This window comes from Sminthopsis crassicaudata, chromosome 3 (genome assembly GCF_048593235.1).
Source record: "Sminthopsis crassicaudata isolate SCR6 chromosome 3, ASM4859323v1, whole genome shotgun sequence".
Taxonomy (NCBI): domain Eukaryota; kingdom Metazoa; phylum Chordata; class Mammalia; order Dasyuromorphia; family Dasyuridae; genus Sminthopsis; species Sminthopsis crassicaudata.
The window spans coordinates 386625262-386647339 of NC_133619.1; the positions used below are offsets into that span (position 1 = coordinate 386625262).

General features: G+C 33.8%; 1 protein-coding gene across 18 annotated transcripts in view; it reads right to left on the bottom strand.

The window, feature by feature from the left end:
- The window catches only part of GTDC1 (glycosyltransferase like domain containing 1), a 564348-nt gene that overhangs the window by 332412 nt on the left and 209858 nt on the right, over positions 1-22078 (bottom strand). For all 18 annotated transcript variants that reach the window (XM_074302060.1, XM_074302057.1, XM_074302050.1 and 15 more), the window contains 2 exons: positions 10376-10543; positions 3930-4103 (listed from right to left, as the gene is read on the bottom strand). In XM_074302060.1, coding sequence (XP_074158161.1) covers positions 3930-4103; positions 10376-10543 — 342 coding nt within the window. The remainder of the gene's footprint in view (positions 1-3929; positions 4104-10375; positions 10544-22078) is intronic.

The following is a 22078-nucleotide window of genomic DNA, read 5'->3' on the forward strand; positions in this document are numbered from 1 at the left end:
CAAACTATAGATTAATATGCCAAGTGTGACTATGTTGATGTAAGAATAGAAGGAGGGAGAGTTAGCACAGAATGGGGCACTACACATAGGTTCAGAGAGCAAGAGAGCTAAAACACCACAGAGGCCACCTAGTTCAATTCCCTCATTCTTATAGATATGGAAATTGAGGCCCAGGAAGTATAAGGGACTTAAGGTCATACAAGGAGTATCAAAATGACAAATACAAACTTCTAGACCATTAAATAATATAATTGATGCTTTCTAGCTATATATCACATTTACTACTCAGAATTATAGATAAATAAGGTGGTCTAATTAAATAGAATGTCAAGATAACAAAAATGTATTCAAGTACCCATTCTTTAGAAAAAAAAAAACTTTTAAAAATTGAAATCTTTCTTAAATGGATTACATAGACCTCTTAAACAGAATGTTTAGAATATAATTTAATGGTATCCAATTTTAACATCACTTATGTACTATGTTCTAATAGAATATTATTGTAATATATAATATAGTATATATTATATTATTGTAATATATTCTTCCTACAAACTTGGCTCTAAAGTTTTTTTGTTTGGTTGGTTGGGTTTTTTTAAGGTTCTTATATCCTTTCTTTTCCCTTCAGGCTCTCACTTGTCACTTCTGACTGTTATTAACATAGCTGGGTCTAGTAGCAATCTTACACCTTCTTTTGTATGTTGTAGGCTAGAAAGCAGATAACCAAGCACATTCTAATTACATCTTCAGTAAAACTAAGTATGCTGACTGAGAGGTTGAGGGGCTCTCTTATAACTAAAGTACATGAGCTTTGGCACAAACACTCTATGAAATCTATTTTTGACTCCTCAGAGGCTTTTCTGGAATGTGAGCTTATTTCCCAACTGAGACTCTTCTGAGTAACTGAGGCTGCCAGATGTGACTTTTTGAGTAAGTGAGGTACTAAAGTAGCATATGCATAAGGGTCATTCACACAGGACTTAAGTTCTTTTTTCATGTCAGCAGAAATCTTTCTTCAGTTAATAATTATTTCTCCCAACTCTTAATCAGTTTAGTTCTGCTTTCTTATTTATCAAACTCAGTTTTTATAGTTCTCTGTTTTCAGGTATGCAAATAGAAGTCCAAAATTAATGATTAGGAAATGATAAATCTACTTATACTTTTTTCTTCTCAATAATGCATTCAATAGCAATTTAAAATTTAAAAACGATATAAATCACAGTCATGGTCATAATAGTATTTTTTTGTTTCCTTTTCATCTTTGCCACAAGGCCAAATAAAATCTGCATATGGGTTAGGGAAAAAAAAAACAGGTCAAAAGAAAGGAAAAATCACCTTTGTTATTTTGCCTTTAGAATTTCTAAACATTTTTTCCCAACATCTCAGTGAAATAATCCATTTTTCCAATACTGCAGGCATTCAAATGATTGTCATTCATGCAAATAATCACTTACTTACACTATATGAGTTTGGTTTGGATAAAGCAAATTACCATTTGAAAAATAACTGAAAAAACACTCTGGGCTAAGACTGTGTTTTATGAACCTTAGGTTGGCCACAATATTTCTTAACCTTTTTCTCCTTGGTCTCTTTTTTAGCTGTATTTATCTCTGGTAAAATGACCTAAATTAATAAATCATATTCAATTTCTGCAGGTGTTTTCACCATTAATTTAATATAAGGTGTTATAGGAACATGCTTTCAGATGTATATAAATCTCAAAAATCCAAAACTTTATTAGAAGTTCCATTATGGTAATAAATCAAATGCTCTAATATGTCCTGAGCTAATATTTACATTTTCCTTATAATAAATATACATGAAAAATTTTAAAGTTGTTATCAAAAGATGAAGTCCTTGTGTTATACCAAAAATCTCCAAAAAATAAACAAAAACCTCATTCAGTTCTATAAACTTGACTCATCTAATCAATAATTAATAATTTTAAACTGAGGTTCTCATTGCACATAAAGATAATAGGAAGAAAATCTGAAAAACAAAACCAGAAAAAATGATAATAGTATTAATTTAATATTGACTAGAAAATGATTTCTTTCAAAAATTTCAAAACTCATTTGACTGAGGTATTAATATTCTCACTTTACAGATTAGAAATGTAGGTTCAAAGAGGAAAAGTAATTTTTGAAAAGGTCACATGGCTAGCAATCCATAAAAGGAAGCAAGAAGATCAAGAACAAATGTTACCCAGATTATGAGATTAGATTAGAACTCTGATATAGCTCAATTTTCCATTTACATTGAATGGGTGTGGAAGATTAATGACAGAACTGAATGGGAAGAAAAAGTGTCCTGAGCTGAATTTAGGAATCTACAATCTATTCTATGAAGTTAATACAAAACATCTTTTTAACACCAGTATTCTCCCAAAGATGTTACATGGCTCAAAATTATGGAACATTGTGACAAAGCAATAAAATTAAAGGTGAACCAAAGGAGAGTAGAAAAGTACAAGATAAATTTTTCAAAATGGTACAAAAACATGACAGTTTGTATATGTGAAAGACATCACTGAGGAATAACCAGAAAAAGAGATAGGAGTACCACATAAATAGAGAAGTATAACAAATGAACAACTCATGGACTACAGTGATACCATGAAATGTTAAAGGACCTTAAGCATTTGGGTCAAGGTAGTGACTTCATGGAAAGTCACAGATCTTTCACTCACTATCTGTGTGACTGGGAAAATCACTTAACTCCTGAATGTTTCAGTTTCCTCAAGAATGAAATAAAAGAGTATGGTGAAATGATTTGTAAGCCATCTCAAATATTATAAGATTATATGATTTATTATATTATATAGTGGTTTCAGTCACTAAAAACAACATAAGTAATGTATTGGTATTATTTCATGTAGATAGACTGGGGAGGAGTGTCATTAAAACAAAATTCACATGAATTCAAAAATTACACTGTGCATGCTTGCATCGATATTAAACATAGCATGTGCTATCATTAAACTGTTCCACCTTCATTTCAGCAAAAATGAAGCCATCTCTGCATTCTTTTTAGGAACATAATCAGTTGCAAAACGGTGATATCTCTAGCTAGTATAAATCCCACCGAAGCAAAGTTCTTGTTCGCAAGGGAGGAGTGTTCCTTCTGATAGGAAAAACAATTGTGCCAGGTTTAATCAAAAGTGAAAAGGATCTCCAGAATGTTCCCTTGGAGCCACATAACCCATTGCTAATTTCAGGATGGGCTCAGCAGCATGGGTAATAAAAAATGTCCTTCTTAGTAACAGAAAAAGAGAGAATAGCGGTTTCAAGTACATGTGGAGACTGAACTATACAACTTGACTTTCCATTAACATGATGTTCAGTTCTAATCATTTGCTGGTAAATAGAAAATAGACAAGAAGAAAAAAAGATAAGAGAAAAACAACAACAGTAAAAAAAGAAAAAAAAAAAATGTGAAGAAATGTAAGGTAGTTTCGGTAACCAGTTTTAATATCCATTTGAATTTCTGGTCACTCTACTCATTTAGAATTGAACAGAATGTTTCCTCTAAAAGGTACGCACAGTTATACAAGTAGGTCAGTGAGGCTAAAAAGTGTTAGAAGATGAAACTAAGTGGTGAATGAAGAAACAAAAAAGAGATGCCAGGAAATTTTAAAGCTTGCCTTTAAATGTATAAGGGGGAGATAAATAATTCTTTACTACTTGCATTTATTCAACCAATATGGATTAAGTGCCTACTGTGTACAATTATCTCTGCTAGCATTATTTACTTTGTGTTGTATTGGTTTTGAGATAAGAGAAAATCTTTATAAATGGTGGTATGGTGAGAATCTTTCACTGAGTTTAAAAGGAATGACTAAAATATGGCAGGATATACCACAAATTTCTGCAGATTTTGAGGCAGTAATTTATGATACAATATTAGGGAAGAAAGTCAAATATACTGACCTGCTCACATCAGGAAACCTGATTGGAAAGTATAGAACTTGGCACTTGGGTCTGATGATGTTTTCCAGATTCTTGGGTCTGTGGTCAGGAATCAGCTTCATAAATTTTCCAATAGAAGTTAGAAATGACTCCATGTTAAAGGCAGAATTGAAAACCACGACATCAGCCACTAAACTGCATAGAGAATAAAGAGGATAGATGCAAATGATATGACCATAGTCACAGTAGGAATTTTAAAATAATGTTTCACTCATGCTTTTATTTTTATATCATAATGATTTCCAGTTATACTAGCCATTTTGCCTCCTGCCTCCACCCTCAGTTGTTGAGTCTTCCCTTCAATCAATCAAGAAGAAAAAACTACTATGTACCAGTCATTCTGCTATGCACTACTTGCCATGATTTTACAATCATTCTGGAGTCTGGGCAGGGCATGGGGGAATGGAGACAACCAGTATATATAAAATATAGATAGCATAACTACAACAAAATAGTTAAATATAAAGTTTTTTAAATGGGAGAATAATATTAGCAGGTGGGGGCAATAAGGAATCGTTTATATGCAAGAATGGCTGAGCAGCAACTTAAAGATTGCAGATTGCTAAAAGGGGAGTAATGTCCTTTGGAAATGGAAAGATAAGTCAAAATAAGGTTGTGTATGACTTTTAAAACTTAACAGAAGATTTAACATTATAGTTCTACTTTCTATCATTAGGAAGACAATGGGATTAGTTAAATAGGGGTGTCCAATTGGCTAGATTTGCAGTTCAGGAACAATAGTTCTCGCCAAGAGATTTTTCCCTTTCAGACAAAAGGACAGAAGCATATTCAGTATTGTTTTTATATAGCCAGAGTATTTCAATTGGCTTTATTTTAAAAACATATATGTATGTATACACACACACACACACACACACACACACACACACACACACACACACACACATATATATATATATATTTCCATTTTACTTGAAATTTTTTACTATCATTTTTAATCAAAATATTCCCATTATCTAAAGGGGTATGGCATGTTCCATCTTATGTTGAAGTTTATAAACGTTTTATAAAACAATTCAACAAAAATGAACCAACATGTTAACAGAGTTCTGATAGTATAAGTAATGTTTCACTTGGGGCAGCAAGAAGGTGAAGTGGACAGAGTGCTGGGCCTGAAGGGAGGGAGACTCATCTTCCTGAGTTCAAATCTGGCCTCAGACACTTAGACAAGCTTTGGAATTCTGGGCAAGTTAGTTAACCCTCAGTTTCCTCACCTGTAAAATGAACTGGAGAAGTAAATGGCAAAGTACTCCAGTATCTTTGCCAAGAAAACCCAAAACAGGGACACAAAGAGTTGAACAGAACTGAAATGACTAAAGAAAATAATATTCTACAACTTAAGTTCCCCACTTCTGCAGAGAAGAGATGAAGGTACATTTTTTCAAGATATATTTAGGGCCAAGATTGTTGGTTGTTATAATTACATAATAACATTTTAGGGTTTTTTCCCCCTTTCCATTTACATTGTTGAAATTATTTTACATCCTCTTCAGCTTATTTAACAATACATTAATTTACCTAAGTATTCCTTTGATTTTCAGTATTCTTACCATTTATCATTTTTTAATGGCACAATAATATTACAATATAATCACCTTACAAAATCTGATTTGCTAATTCCCAATACTTCAGTTTAATTCTTTATTACTACAAAAGGGGATGCTATAAATAAATGAGTATATATATTTCCATATCTAGATATATAGTACCTTATCCTTATCTATTTTTGATCTTTGGATCATAGGAAATGGACATTTTCATTACTTTTTTAAAAAAAAATTTCAGATTGCTTTACAATATGAGTATACCAATTCACAACTCCACTAACAATATAGTACAGAGGCTATCCTTCCACAGTGCCAGCATAGACTATTTCCACACGATAGTTCAAAACAATAACTGTTTCAAAAATATCACCAAGTAAGTAAGCTTTTTGACTTTGTACATTACACTTCTACATGGCAGAGGGGATAACTGTTATTTTCTCACCCTATTAAACAGTGCAATTTCCTCTTTGGCAATGCATATTAGATGGAATTCTACATAAATAATGTTGAAAATATATTGTTTGGCTTTGAATTCAACATAAAGAAAAGCCATTATTTTAAATAATTTTGATGTTGAAGAGTTCCCTATGACACTATGGTTTACAGTGCCAAAGACGGCATGGTCCTTTCTCTTCTCTGCCAAAGGTTATTTACTGTCAGTTTTTTTCTGAGATCTTACTACTATCTCCAATACCTAACATATCTCTAGTTTTCCAAGAAATGTTGCACCTCTGAAGAATGATTGTTACAATATTGCAAATAACTTTTTTTTTTTCTTTCAATAAAGAAATGATCCTAAGTTAAAGGCTGTAGAGGGCAGAACTTTGGAGAAGTATATTTGAAACAAGGTGTTAACTCAGTGGAACTGATGAGATGCTTGATCTCTAGTACTTAGCCTGGTGATGTAATGGTTCTCTAAGTTCACACATAATCAGTATGCTGTAATTATTTAATTACAGTAAGGTATATAAGGCCAACAAGGACTGGACGAGAGATATTCTATCTTTGACTATTCTTGTGGTGGGTACCCTGCCTCCTGCACTATGGGGGAGACTGGCAGACTAGCAGACTGGCAGACTGCAGGAAGAGACCGGGTCAGACAGTCAGACTGTGAGTTAGACTGCTGGCGGAGACTGTGTGCCAGACTGACTGAGACTGTGGAGCAGACTGGTTCAGACTGGGAGACTGAAGGAGACAATAAAAATGTTGGGCTTTATTCCTGACTTCTTCTGGTGATTATTCTGCTGAGACCAAGGCTGGTCTCAAGGCCCTCCAGAAAGCTAGTTCAGACATTACAAAAAGGTAGAACAGTCATTTGGACTAATGATCCTCAAAGGCCAGAATGCTAAGTCACCTGTTTCCCTAAAATAAGCATGTTGTTCATTCTTTTCAGTTATTTCTGATTCTTTGTGATGCCATTTAGGGTTTTCTTAGCAAAGATATTGGAGTGGTGTGTCATTTCTTTCTCCAACTCATTTTACAGTTGAGAAAATTGAGGCAAACAGGACTAAGTGATTTGTTCAAGGTAACATAGCTAATATCTGAGGCCAAATTTGAACCAAATTTGGTGTTCTATCGATTGTGTCTCCTAGCTGCCCTAAAATAAGCATACTCTGAAATGTAGGAGCACCACGGTCCATCAGAATGATATATGTGAATTGCCAAATTGAAGCTCTATTTCAGATTAATAGAAAAACTGCCAATTGAACTCATATCTATGCCTTCTATAATATTGTTATAAAATATGCTACTTTAATGTCTTTTCCTTTCTGAAGTCATGGGAAGTCAAAGTGACATGTATTATAAAGATCTGATACTTATTCCAAGAGTTGTGTAGAAAATTACCACACACATCAAACATTTCACATGCTAACCTGGCATGGTCAGAAAAATCTATAATTTCTGCTACCAGAGAGGCTGAAGCTGGCAGATTTCTTGACCTTGGGAGTTTCAACCTGCAGTAGGCAAAGCCTACTAAAGTAACTAAAGGTTACTCTCAATAAATCTGGAACCAATACAGTGAGTGTCCACTCATGGGGTCAAATTGACTAAGGATGGGCAAATAGGACCAGGTGGGAAATGGAGAAGCCCAAAGTTCATATGATAGTCAGTAATTAGATCATTCCTATAAGTAGAATGACCTATTCTTAAAAAAAAAAAAAAAAAAAAAAAAAAAAAAAAAAAAAAAAAAAAGATAATCAATTTGAGCTAGATGGGATTGTAGAGACTGTATAATCTAATTCCTTTACTTTGAAGATATAAAACTGTTATGCAGAGAGGAAAAATGAATTAGTAAAGGCCACAGAAGTCATAAAAAGAAGAAAAAAATAAGCTGAATGAATGCAAAATTGTACAGAGACACCTTTGCTTCATCCTTTGGGAATAAAAAAATGACATGATAAATATTAATCATCATATTTGTAAGTGGACCTCCTTCCTTTCAGAAATAAATCAGCGTCATGTTTTAAAAGTAAACTTTTATAAGACCCAGGTGGATTAGGTGACTTTTGTGTTTTCCTAATCCCTTCCATTTTAGCAGAAATATAAGAGATCAAAAAAGATAGAAAGATACATAAATACCCAGTAAAAATGCAAATTTAATAAATCAAATCTTCAGCAGAAAGCAATTCAAATATTTGGGATATCCAAAAGCAACAAAAATGAAATAAAAAATTTGCAACATTTGATCCCCAAAGCTATAGAAGCTATATCTGGAATCAAGGAACTTGGGTTCAAATACTGTATTTGACCCTTAATATGTGACTGGTAAGTTATTTAAACTGATAAATCTGAGGATTCACACTTTCCTCAACTATAAAATAGGCTTGTTGTGAAGAAAGCCTTTTTCGTAAGCTTTTAAAGAGCTAGATGTATGGAAGTAGTTTTTGTCACTATTATGCAGATCAATTTTTGTTGTTGTATAAAATTCAAGTCCCAATTTGGTTGGATAAATTATAAGCAAGAAGAACAAAGAAGCAAGCCCTAGAAGTGCTGACACACCCTGAAAGAAGGACTCCGACAAAACACTGTAACAAAAGTTGAGAGATGTTTTACAGCTAGTCTGTTTTCACCATATGTCACATATTGTAATAGCGACCCACAGGTCATAAGATAGAGTTAGGACATGTGTTCATAAGTCAGTGGGTTAGTGAAACCTATATTTAAGGTGAGATTGTGTGTCAGTCATCCTTAAAGTCCTTACAGCTGCACAGTCAAGAAAGAAAATTGACATTACCCATAAAAGCAGAAGTCAGCAGGAAAACTAAAGAAACATTTGAGCAAGCAGGGACAATACTTTCTAAGGAGAATCTGAATTGGACTGCTCTCTGACACTCCTATTTTTCCCCATGTGTCTTGTACCATTCTCCCATTAAGAAGTCAACTGATGATCTTAGTTCACCTCCTCTTAATATTTGTCAGTTTCCCCTCTAGAAAGAAACAGTAGGGCAAAGCACAGATCAGCTTTTTTATATCCTCTTTCTGTATCCACAAAGACAATATTTCATGATGCAAAAATCACAAAACATTTAGATATCTGGTCTCAGAGAAAATGTAACTGTAACTCTTCCTGTTCATATACAATGCTTTAATATGCCTGGGTGATGATTCCAAGTGTATCAAAACAAGTGCACAGTAGAAAAAAAAAAAAAAAGGTTTAATTTTTCCACACTGACTGTTCAGGTGTTCTGAACACACACTTATCTGGACAAAGTAGAACTGATAACCTCGTAAAATTAAATAATTAAACATGTCAGTTGAAATTAATAGAATATTTTTATTTTTAAACAACATACCCCATCTTCTCTATATAGGTACAATGGAAAATGTTTTTATTTTATAATGAAATTTGAAAATGGCTACTTTTATTTTTTTATATGCGATGTTTCAAGTACAGCAGTTCTATTCCATTTTGAAAGTATTGCAACTTCATATGGAAGCAGCTTATAAAAATGATAGCAGGAAAGCATCTGCAAAGTATATGGAACTTAAGTTATACCACATAAAAGTTTGTATCCACTAAGCTATGTTATATACATGTAAACCTCCTTTTTTTTTGGGGGGGGGGAGTATGCTGAGAACCGTGAACTCAAGTGGCCAATAAGCATTAATGCAAGTAAATAAAATATAGCAAAATTAACTCAGATTGAATTTTGCAATTCTAGTTATATTTGTATATAATCTAATAACAAAGCTGCTTATATACATGTTATTAACTTCTTTCATTAACTTAGCTTCAGGAAATACATTTTATTGAAGTTAACAATAAAGGACCATCACCTTTAAAATGTCATGTATTTTAATACTGCATCAATTCACAACAGTAGATGAAAAAAAAGTAAAAATTACATTTTCCACTGTTTACTTTTTGCTTTATCCTAAAACCCAAAGAAACTGCTACACTATACTTTAACTTATATTTATTGTTCTAAAAGTTCTTTCTTCAATTTCAATGGGATATGATAAAGCAAATCTGTGCTGATTAATTCTCCTTTGTTTAAAAATGTATATGAAATCAAAGCTCACAGTGCTCAAAGTTTCTACTAGGCCTTTGATTCTATCTTGATGGGTATGAAAACTATAGAGATTATTAATGAATTCAATATATATTTAGAAGATGCATACTTAAGTTTTAGGAATACTATGATATTGGTGTTAGTGATTATTATTTTATAGATTACATTGCCTCATATGTAGCAGCAATACTCAGATCTTTATAATTTAATGTATTCCTGGTTGTTGTACTATATTACCTCCAGGTTTAAGTGATAACTATACATAAAGAAGCAATAATACCCCCCCAAAAAAAATTTGAGCCATTGTAATGCAATCAACACCTACCATGAAAGAATTTGGTTATATCCATATTGGAAATCCCTCTCCTGGTATTTCTGGACAGGATATACCAATTGGTTCTCATGAAAGTAAAGGACCTTTTTCAATTTGCCAAGGTCAGGCCGGAGGGCAGTCAGTTCAGTCAGGTTAAGCACTGAGCTTGCAAAGAGGATCCTGAGAAACAAGGAGAGTAGTGTTTACTTTATATGAACATGCTCAAAAGGTCTTTACCCTTCCCTTTCCCTTCTCCCCCCCCCCATCACACAAGAAAAACATCACCCCTATAGGGACACATCAATAGTTAAGCCTTAATACCATGTAGCAGCATTCTAAGTTTTGATCTCTTAAAAAGCAGCTGCTAACAACTCAACTAGAAAAGCATTGAGTGTCATTGGTCTTCTCATCTCAGTTACAGAGATGCAAAAAAAAAAAAAAAAAAAAAAAGAAGAAGAAGAATAAGAAAAAAAAGCTAGATAGATTTTATTTTAAAAAGCAAGAAAAGCAGTATCTGAAGGACAAATGGAACAAAGATAAGGCTGACTGGGGAATACTTTGCTTGCCAGTTTCATTATACTTTACTTTTTTATGCAATCAACTACTGAAATTCAATATATGAGCAAGAATGGCACATGTTCATGTTATGACATAAACCCTTTTGATTTATGCGGTAGACTTATCGAGTGTGGTCCTTTTCTCTTGGCATATTTTCTTCTTTTTTTTTTTTTTGTAAAGTACCCCACAATGGTTGTTTTATTTTATCTTTTCTTTTCCATTATTGGACTACTAATGGCACCATATGCACAGTCTGTAAAATTCCTCCTATAAAAGTACAAGTCCAAGAAATAACCGAGACATTTCTTGCTGGTAGAACAGCAACAAACAAGTGAACTTATTTCTGTTTATAATCAACATTTTGATGAATTAATGATTCAACAAGTATGTACTGAGTACCCACTATGTGCCTGGTACTGTGTTATGTTAGATACTAGGAAGAATAAAAGTATTAAGTTTTAAAAAAAGGAACTAAAGACATGTAGATAATCCTATCTGATGGAATGCCACCATTACAAATTTGTAGAAGACTACTTACATTTAAATGTACTATGTACTATGTGAAGAATATAGTAATATCTTCATTATTATCTGTATTACAAACACTGTAAATTCTGTAATACTGACAAGCCAAATGGTTAACTTCAGGTATTTATCAGAAATGAAACAGTGAGCTTTCAGATAATAATAAATAATAGCTGACGTTTATCTAGAGCTATAAGGTTTATAAAGCACTTTGCATATATTATCTCATTTATAAGATTAGGGATCATATAGTAACTCTAAGCATTCAAATCTGGAATTCAAATTTCACCTCTGAGAATTCAAAGTAGTATTCAAAATCAAAATACAATAATATCTATACCCTGAATTATGTAATGAGTAATTAATAAAAGATTTTTCCCCTTTCAAATCAAGTGTATTATATCAAGCTGATCAATTTGCTTATTATTATTTGTCCTTCCCTCTATTTTGGAAAAAAAAAAAACAACAGCTGGGAAAACTATAGCAGACTAGTGTTTACTGATTTGCACAATACTTTTTGTTGTCCTGCTTGATACATGTTACAAAAATTAGAAAGAGATAATGAAATGTGGAGACAATTGCTCCTGTTAAAAAAACACAAGCACCTGAGAAACAGGATAATAAAAATCATGTATAATGGGCATCTTGATCAATGAGTTCTCCCTTTCAAGGTGAAAGGACTGCAATCATCATGCCCAATTATTCATTAGGTTTTCAATAATACAGCACAAGCCCATACTTATGATGATATAAATGCCTATACTGAAAGACTCGGGCAAAACCACCAACCATATTTTATATATTAGTCTACCAAAAATGTATCAAATGATAAAATCAATAGGCCGGGGGAAAAACCCTCTAATTGTTGAATTAATTAGCCATCTAACTAACACACTGCACATTTTAAAAGTTCATTCAACTGTTATTAGGTAGGCTTGGATTATATACTTTGTAGGTGACCTCTATGATCCTACCAATTTTTCCTCCAGTACTACATAATGTATACTCAAGGAATGAGAACCCAATTTTAGGACTAACCTAAAAATAACCCAACTCATTAGGAATATACACTTATTTAAAACAAAACAAAAAAAAAAATTAGTGTTGAAGTTCCACAGCATTTTTTTTTTTTTGTTATTAGCTATTCTTGACTATTCTATTAACTTGGATCCTCAATTCAACTAAAATCACAAAACTAGATTCTATGGTTCTTATGCCTCTGTGGTATGGAGATGACACTGAATTCTTAATATTGATGCCAGCAAAGCATAAATTCTAGTAGGCCCTACAAATATGGGAAGGAATCAAGAATATAGGAGATCAAATACTATCTCCTGTAAGAAACATTTACTAGTATCCCCACTTTTAATGCCTTTTTTCTGAGATTATCTTCTATTTACGTCTATATTTCATACACACACACACACACACACACACACACACACACATATATATATATATATATAAAATCTTTCCCATATTGTCCTCCTTATTCCAATGTAAATTCCTTGAAGTAAAGAACCATTATCTTTTCCTTTCTTTGTGTCTTCAGTGCTTCCTGGAACAAAGGAAGCATTTAACAAATGTTTGTTGATAAACTGGGCTTGTAGATGTAGAGCTGTGGCTCTGGAGTCAGGAGGACTTGAGTTCAAATGTGGTTTCAGACACTCAATTTACTAGCTGTGTTACAATGGACAACTCACTTAACCCTAATAGGAATGGAGAGAGGGAGGGAAAGAGAAAGAGAGGAAGGAAGGGAGGAAGGAAAGGAGAAAGGAAGGAAGAGATTGAAAGAGGTAGAGAGGAAGGGGAGGGAGGGAGGAGGAAGAGAGGAAGGGGAGGGAGGGAGGGAAAAAGGAAGGGAGGAAGAAAGAAAGAAAGAAAGAAAGAAAGAAAGAAAGAAAGAAAGAAAGAAAGAAAGAAAGAAAGAAAGAAAGAAAGAAAGAAAGAAAGAAAGAAAGAAAGAAAGAAAGAAAGAAAGAAAGAAAGAAAGAAGGAAGGAAGGAAGGAAGGAAGGAAGGAAGGAAGGAAGGAAGGAAGGAAGGAAGGAAGGAAGGAAGGAAGGAAGGAAGGAAGGAAGGAAGGAAGGAAGGAAGGAAGGAAGGAAGGAAGGAAGGAAGGAAGGAAGGAAGGAAGGAAGGAAGGAAGGAAAGAAAGAAAGAAAGAAAGAAAGAAAGAAAGAAAGAAAGAAAGAAAGAAAGAAAGAAAGAAAGAAAGAAAGAAAGAGAGAGAGAAAGAAAGAAAGAAAGAAAGAAAGAGAGAGAGAAAGAAAGAAAGAGAGAAAGAGAGAGAGAAAAAAAGAAAGAAAGAAAGAAAGAAAGAAAGAAAGAAAGAAAGAAAGAAAGAAAGAAAAAAAGAAAGAAAGAGAGAGAGAGAGAGAGAGAAAGAAAGAGAGAAAGAAAGAAAGGGAAGGAAGGAAGGAGGAGAAAGCAAGCAATCAAGCAAGAAAGTTTTTATTGTTTGAGAAGATAGTCATCCTAATGTAATATGAATATTTTGAAGAACTGAAGATGATTATGATAAAACTTTTTAGCATTTCTAGAGTTCAAAGAAGGAAAAGAACTACAATTAATGAACAAAATGCAAAAGCTCTTTACAAAACATCCTATTTAAACAACTTATTTTAAAATGTTCCCAAATTAGTTTACAAAACCATGGAAATTACTGAATCAGAAGTATTCCACAAAAAATATCTAGTCCAATCCCCTCACTTTTCAGATGAAGACAGCAGCCAAAGGAGTCCAAAGTCATTAAATTAGCCAATGTCAGAGTCAGATCAAAAGCCAGCTTTACTGATGACCAGTCTAGCACTCTTTCCATTTTATTATCTTGTGTGTGGGTGTGTATGTGTATATGTGTGTATGTGTGTGTGAGTGAGTGAGAGAGAGAGAGAGAGAGAGAGAGAGAGAGAGAGAGAGAGAAATATCAAACATGCTAAGACATTCATTTTTATCTCTTTAGGAGCAAAATGTTAAATTCTGTGAATAACAAATTTATTGAAAATTTTAAGTTAAACAACTCTTGAGAGGAGGAGCTATGAATCTACCCATGAAGGGGAATGTGCACATACTGGACAATAGAAAGAAAACTAGCTCTAGAGTCAGTAAATCTGGGATGAAATCTCTCTAATTCTGACTATTTGGATATCCTTTGTAAAGTCTACTTTTTTCTCAGTTTCCTTATCTGTTAAAAAAAAGGGGGGGGGGGGGTAATTTTACTAGAGAGTTTCTGAGGTTCCTTTAAATTTCAGACACATGATCCTGTGGATAATGAACTAGAGTAAAATATCTTATGTAGCATTTCACCTTACTAGCTATTTGTAGGGGAGTAAAGAACAATGTATTATAATAATAGGAATGGCATCACTATATTGGCAGGAACTCCCTGTGACATCAATATTAATCTTACTTCAGATATTATTAAGTAATAAATCCTAACAAGGTGAGCTTTGTCATCCCACAGAGTCTATCTAGAAGAAAAGGACACAAGGTGATAGCAAAAACCACAAGGAACATGTTAATTCCTGACAGCTGCCGCTTGAGCACAAATCAAATTGAACAGTTTATCTCAGCATAAAGATGTTATAAGGTTTTATGTTTAATTTTTTAAAATTAACATAAAACTCAGAGAAAGCAGTTAAGTGATCTTTCACAAACATGACATACTACAATCACTGTATAAGCTGGATTAGTACTTATTACCACACTACTAGAGAATTAAGCTGTTTTTAGACCACCAAAGAGCTTTAAATTGCAACTTTTGTCTCTGAAAGAGAAACCTATATTTAAAATGTCTGCTAAATTCAAATTAACAGCTACATCATTAGCTTACCATCTCACCAAAAGTAGATATAAGCTGCTATTACAGTAGTCCAACCAAAACTGCTATGTGCTGCCAGAATGCTAATATCATTCCGTATGCCTGTGTGTACATTGAGATATGTACAAAGTTACAGAAGAAACATCCATTTCCCATGCATATTAAAGTCATAGATTAATGCCAATCTATTTAAATATACCATAAAGACAAATGACCTTGAAATCAAAAGCCTATACTTCCCTGCCTATTCTGAGCAAGCTTCTCTTTCGCCTTCCCCCTATCCCTAATGCTTCCTCTTTTCCTGAATATGTTCAAAGAGAGTCAAGAATTTTAATGTCTCTGAGTATAGCACCCAGGAAGAGATACATCCTTCATTGCCTCAAAAATACAAGGTTTCTGACTACTTGGGTACAAGTTCTTATACAAGAAGAGTCCATTTAACCAATGAATCTCATTGGAACTAATGGATTAGGAATTTTTGTTTATTTAATTTTTTTTTTAAATCATAAAGATTTAGGATTCTTGTTTTACTGCTAGTCAAAGGTTCACCCCCAATTCCTCCCACTGCCTCATTTTCATTTCTTGGTCCTTGTTGGCCTGCATAAAGAAAACAGAAGGAGAAAGGGAAAGAAGCAGAGGAAAGGAAAGAGAATTTATGCAGAATAGCATCCTCATCATCCTCATCACTATAGCAGCCAGAATTTATATAGCACCTTTTAATGTGTTAAACACTACAAATATTAGCTCATTTGATCCTTACAACGACCCTACAAGAGGGATGATATTATTATACTCATTTTACAGATGAGGAAACTAAGGGAAACACAACAAAGGCTAAGTGACTTACTTAGGCTCACACAGCTACGAAGTGCCTGAGTCTAGATTTGAATTCAGGTCTTCCTGACTTCAGACCCAGCATTCTACCCATTATACCACCCAGTCATTTTCTTCTGTAGATCCTACCTTTAACATAATGATAAATACAAGTTTTTAAAAATTACAAATTAAGCAGAATGGTAAAATGAAGTAGAAATTATAGAATGGTTAAATAAAATGTAAAAGATAATAAGATATTATTGTTGTTCCATTATTTCAGCTGTGTCTAATTCTTCATGGCCCCATTTAGGGTTTTCTTGGCAAAGATACCAGAGTAGTGTGGCGTATAGGGGAAGTGTAGGATGTTCAAGGAAGACTAGTATCTCTGGTATGAAGACTGCTGAGCCTTTTTCATGGCGGCTTTCCACCTTGCTATCCATCTGATTCACCTATGCACAGCAACCACACTCTGAGAAACCATTTTGTCAGACAGGCTTGATCAGGTTGAGAGTAATCAAGGGGTCTCAAACCTGTCAGTGAGTTAGGAATGTATCTAGCCCAAGCAACCAAAGACTTCCCCACTGAAATGGGCAGATGGGAATAGTTTCTTCCAATGGCTGTGAAAGCAGCTGAAGCAGCCCTGTGGAATGCTAAGAGCTTGGTTAGACACTGAAAATAGCAAGGTCCTCTACTGCATCCAGAGCCATCACTACTCATCTTGACTCTGCCTCACTTAAATCCAATTTATGTGTGAATCAAAAAAAAAAAAAAAAAAAAAAAAATCACTCATAAAAGAGGAATTAGACTTGGTTCTGACTGGTCCAAATAAGAGAAATGGAAAAGGGACAGAGCCATTGTGCTGACCACGTTGTTGTGTACTTGTAAAATCTGAACAGTCTACCAGCGCCATGCCTGGAAAGTAAATTGCTTCCATTTGAATTGTCTTAGGAAGATTCTGAAGATGACATGGTAAGATAAGATACTAGACAAAAATCCTTTAATAAGAGGAACCGCCAAGCATTCAAAAACTTTGAATTTTGAATTATACTGCAGAGGGTGTAGTTCTGATGGGCTAACAATGATGTTTCATTGCCAAAAGTACTTTTCTCTAAAAGACAATTTTATGGAAAACTGATACAAGACAAGTGCTCACATGGAGGTCAGAGGAAAAGATAGAAAAGACACTCTCCTTTCTGTTTTGTTTTTTTTTTTAATCTCTCCCATAGTTTTTCTTTTTTGCTCTTATTCTTCTCTCCCAACATGATTCATAAAGCAATGTGTATTAAAAATAAACTTACTACAATATAAAAGAGAGAGAGAGAGAGAGAAGAGAGAGAGAGAGAGAGAGAGAGAGAGAGAGAGAGAGAGAGAGAGAGAGAGAGAGAGAGAGAGAGAGAGAGAGAAGAACACTTTCAGGTCTCCCAAAAGATCTATGGAATCAATAGCCAGATGTGAGAGACACTAAGTGCTGTACCTTTATGAGCAAGGCAGAATTTATCCTTCAATTGCATAAATTTAAAACCATCTCCACTGAAAATGTTCATGTAGACTCTTTATGATCAACCTCTGGGAGCCCTCTGAACTCATATTGGCCTAATCAGCCACAGTTGGACATATTTTACCCTAATCCCAACATAGTGGTGTCATTTTAGTGCTCTTTAAGAATGAAAAACAGAAGGACAACAACCAAACAAACCATTTCCTTCTCCAGATCATTTTACAGGTGAGGAAACTGAGGCAAACAGGGTTAAGTGAATTGCCCATGGTCACATGGCTAGTAAGTATCTGAGGCTGGATTTTAACGCAGATCTTCCTGACATCAGGTTCAATACTCTATGTATTGCACCACCTGGCTGCCCCATCATAATAGAATATTACTATACAATAAGAATGAGATTACTATAAGTTGAGAGAAACATGACAAGATCTCTTTGAACAGATAGAGTAAAAATGGAATGGATAGAAGGAAGGAAGGAAGGAAGGAAGGAAGGAAGGAAGGAAGGAAGGAAGGAAGGAAGGAAGGAAGGAAGGAAGGAAGGAAGGAAGGAAGGAAGGAAGGAAGGAAGGAAGGAAGGAAGGAAGGGAGAGAGGGAGAGAGCGAGGGAGGGAGGGAGGGAGGGAGGAAGGAAAAAAAGGAAGAAAGGAGGGAAGGAGGGAGAAAGAGAAGGAAGGAAGGAGAGAGGAAGGAAGGGATAGAAGGAGGGAAGAGGAACAATAGTCCAGCATGTAATGTGTTATGGGCCAGAACTCTGAACTTGAAACAAAGGATTCTTACAAGGTACTAAATCAGTGGAATTGATAGAGACAATAGTTATCTAATTTAGTATGATTGATTTAATCCTACAAAGAGATGTTATGGGCCAGAACTTAAAACAAGGATATAAGTGGAATTGAGGAGACAGTGGTTAAATCTAGTTTAGTATTGATTTAATCCTATAACAAATAATGGTTTCCTAGTGATATAATAATTGGTTTGTACTCAGTGTAGAGCATATAAGCAAGAAGCTCTTAGGGCCAGAAAAGACAAGTGCACTGGAAGTTCTCTGAGGCTGAGACAGATTCATTCCATCATCTACCGTTGTGGTGGCTGCAGGCTAAAGTACAAACTTTTAGATTTGGAGAGTCGGGGAGATTCAGAGGGCAGAGAAGGAGGCAGGAGCTTAAGCTCTCGACCAAGGAGAGAAATAGGCCTCTAAGAAAGCTAACCAGGCCCCAGGAAAGGAAAGAAAACTTGGAAAGAGACAATAAAGGATTTGGACTTTAACCCCTGGCTACTCGTGCAATGATTACTGAACTGAAATGAATGCTGCTTCCAGAAACCCCAAGAAAACCTCAACAGAGAATATTATATTTTAGAGAGAATATTACAGTAATGAACTTGAAATTATTTATCTATGATTAACAAATAGACTAGTGAGGCTATACTGCAGTTATGAATGAGAACCCCCTATTCTACTACATTCTAAAAACTTAGAATATTATTTTTGCCTTTTAACCATATTCATCATGATGCAGATCTAATGTGTTTATAAGAGAGTTCAAATTTTTTCTGCATCATAAAGAAAAGACAAATGTATATAGAGCCAAAACATACAAAGATATAATTCAGTTACTTTCCTGAACCCTGTAGTACATTCAAAGCAATATATTCAATAAAAACAGATAAGATGTATTTTTTTCCCTTGAAGACTTTACTATTTAAAAGAGGAGACAGGATTATACAGATAGCTTAAAAATGAAGTAATATATCAAGAATGTGGTCAGAGAGAATACATAGAGGAATACTAAAGAAGTGGAGAAAAGGATACAATATATTGTATTTTGTCACTACCTTCTTAAAGTACATATATATTATATATGTATATATATTAATTGCAGAGGCAACTCTTTCATTCTCCTAAAAGGACAGTTTAAGTTCTCAATAAAAAAGAAAATGTTCAAGACTGTATAAATAGAAGCATTATGGGAGTTCAAAAGATAGATGGATCACTTTCAAATATTAAAAAGTGATATGAAAAAAGGGACACAGAAGGTGGATCTTGAAGGAAAGGAATGACTTTCATAGGCTGAGATGAAAAGAGAGGAAAGAGGCTATGAGTACCACTAGAGTTATGAAGCAATAGGATTGTCCCACTAGAAAGCAACTGCTTGATGATGATGGTAATTTGATTTTATACAGTTCTTCACTTTTTTTTCAAAACACTTTATTCCATTTGACACTTTCAAAAATCTTTCGAGACATGAAGGATAGGTATGATTGTCCCCATTTTACCAATAAGGAAACTAAGTAAAGCTCAGAAAAGTTAAGTGATTTGTCTAAAGCATGGCAAAATTGAGACTGGAAATCAGATTCTCTGACCCTTGTCTTAATAATTGAGACTAGTGTTGTACTATTTAGAATTCTGGGAAAAGACAAACTAGAATTGTACTAATAAGCCTGTTTCAATGGCTACAGACTCATCCTACCTATGAGTTTAAGTCAAGTTAGTAAGCCATGGATTTTTTGAGTGTTATTATTAATGTGACCAATAACTCTCACCCAGTCCTGATTATATTCCATATAAACACTTTGTATAATATGATCAAAATCAATTAATCAATAAAGTAACTACTATGTCCAAGATACTATGCTAAACAATATTGTGTCTTTCACTTAGTTTAACAGCAACAGTTGAAGACTTTCTGCTTCATATGTATAAATAAACTGTGTCATTTTAATTGAGGCATATTTGACATATTTAACTGTAATGTATTTTCAAAAACATTTATAAATATTGAACAGAAAAATATTTCCTTATTTGCTATAATAATTCACATCACCAAAAAAAAAAAATTGATCTTCATCTGGGTGTGATATGGTGGGAGAGAAAAGACATTTGCAGGAACTGAGAGGCATCTAGTTTCTTAAGATCTATAGTACAATTAATTCAGGAAAATTTTTGTTTCAACATGTAATTTCTCTTAAGACAAATCTAGCCCTATGGGAAAAGTACTGCTCTTGAAGTCAAAGGATCCAGGTCTTTGGCCTGCCTCTAACACTGACAATGGCCTTTGATAAATTACTTGTCTCCTCTGGATTCCAAATTACTTTATCTTGATTTCTACCTACCTCAAAGGGTTAAAATTATTGATGGAATGAGTTAAGCTATTTCCTTTGCAATTTTTGAGAAACGGTTCTAGTTATTTTCAAGATATTACAAAAATTATTTTACTGTTAACCTAGGGCCCTAAAGTATATAAATAACCATGCAAATCATCTATAAAGCAAATAGTCAACTATATAACTTTTTAAAAACAGCTATCACATAAATCAAGTTGTAAGGATTTAAGTAATCTTCATTTGGCAGGAAATTCCATTCCCAAGAATATTATTATTGGAGCCAATATAATATGTTCCTCTGAGCAATGATGTACATACTTCTTAATTGGACATTCTGTCAATGATAAAAACAATTAAAAAAAAATTCTTCCAGTCATTATGCTTATTCTTATGGGGTATATCAAAGAATGTTATAGTAATGATTCCTTTCAGGTAATGTGTGCATGAGATGCTGCTAAAAACTCTATCAACTCTTGAGACAGTTTAGTAATAAACTCTATCAACTCTTTGGTCAGTTTAGTAATATACATTGGTATAAAGCAGAGTGCTGTTAGCTGAATCTTGAAGGATAAATATAGCCTTTTCATTAACAGAGCCAGAAGAGGGAGAAAAGAGAAAACAAACACCACTAGAGTTAAGATACAGTAAGATTGTCCATTACACTGTAAATTCCTTGAGGGAAAGGAATGACTCGTTTTGGGGACTTTTTTTTTTTTTTAATATGTCCAGCACTCTAGTCTAGTATCTAGTAGATAATAAATATCTATTTATTAATAATGAATTTACAAAGAAACTTAGAACTCACAAAGAAAATTGAGGATATACCATAATCATATGAAAAGTGAAACGGCAATGTGAGAAAAATAAGCAAATGAACTTGGGAAAACTTTGAAAGATGATAGGAAGAATAAACAGTATAGGATTTCAAGACAAGAAATGATCACAATAGGTTAGAGTACTGTGGGAAAAAATAATTGGAGAAGGAGGGAATTAATTTGCATTTTGGAAGAGGAGGATGCTTTAGATAAGTGGAAGAAAGAAGATATCCTAGATAAGAAATCATTAAACTATCTTTAAAATCTTTTCAATCTCTTTCAAGCTTTTACCTTACAACTTTCTTCCCATTCTCCCCCAAATTCCTAGAAAAAGTTTGCTATAGATGATTCTTTAACTCTTCTTACTCACTACTCGGCCCCTAGAAATCTGGCTTCTGATCTCATCAGGCAACTGAAACTGATTTCTCCTAAATTTTAATTTTATTGTTGTTGTTTTTCAGTGGTCTTTTTAAATCATGTGCAGTTCTTTGTGACCTTATTTGATTTTTTTTTTTTTTGGCAAGGATACTGGAGTGGTTTGCCATTTCTTTTTCCAGCTCATTTTACAAATAAGGAAGCTGA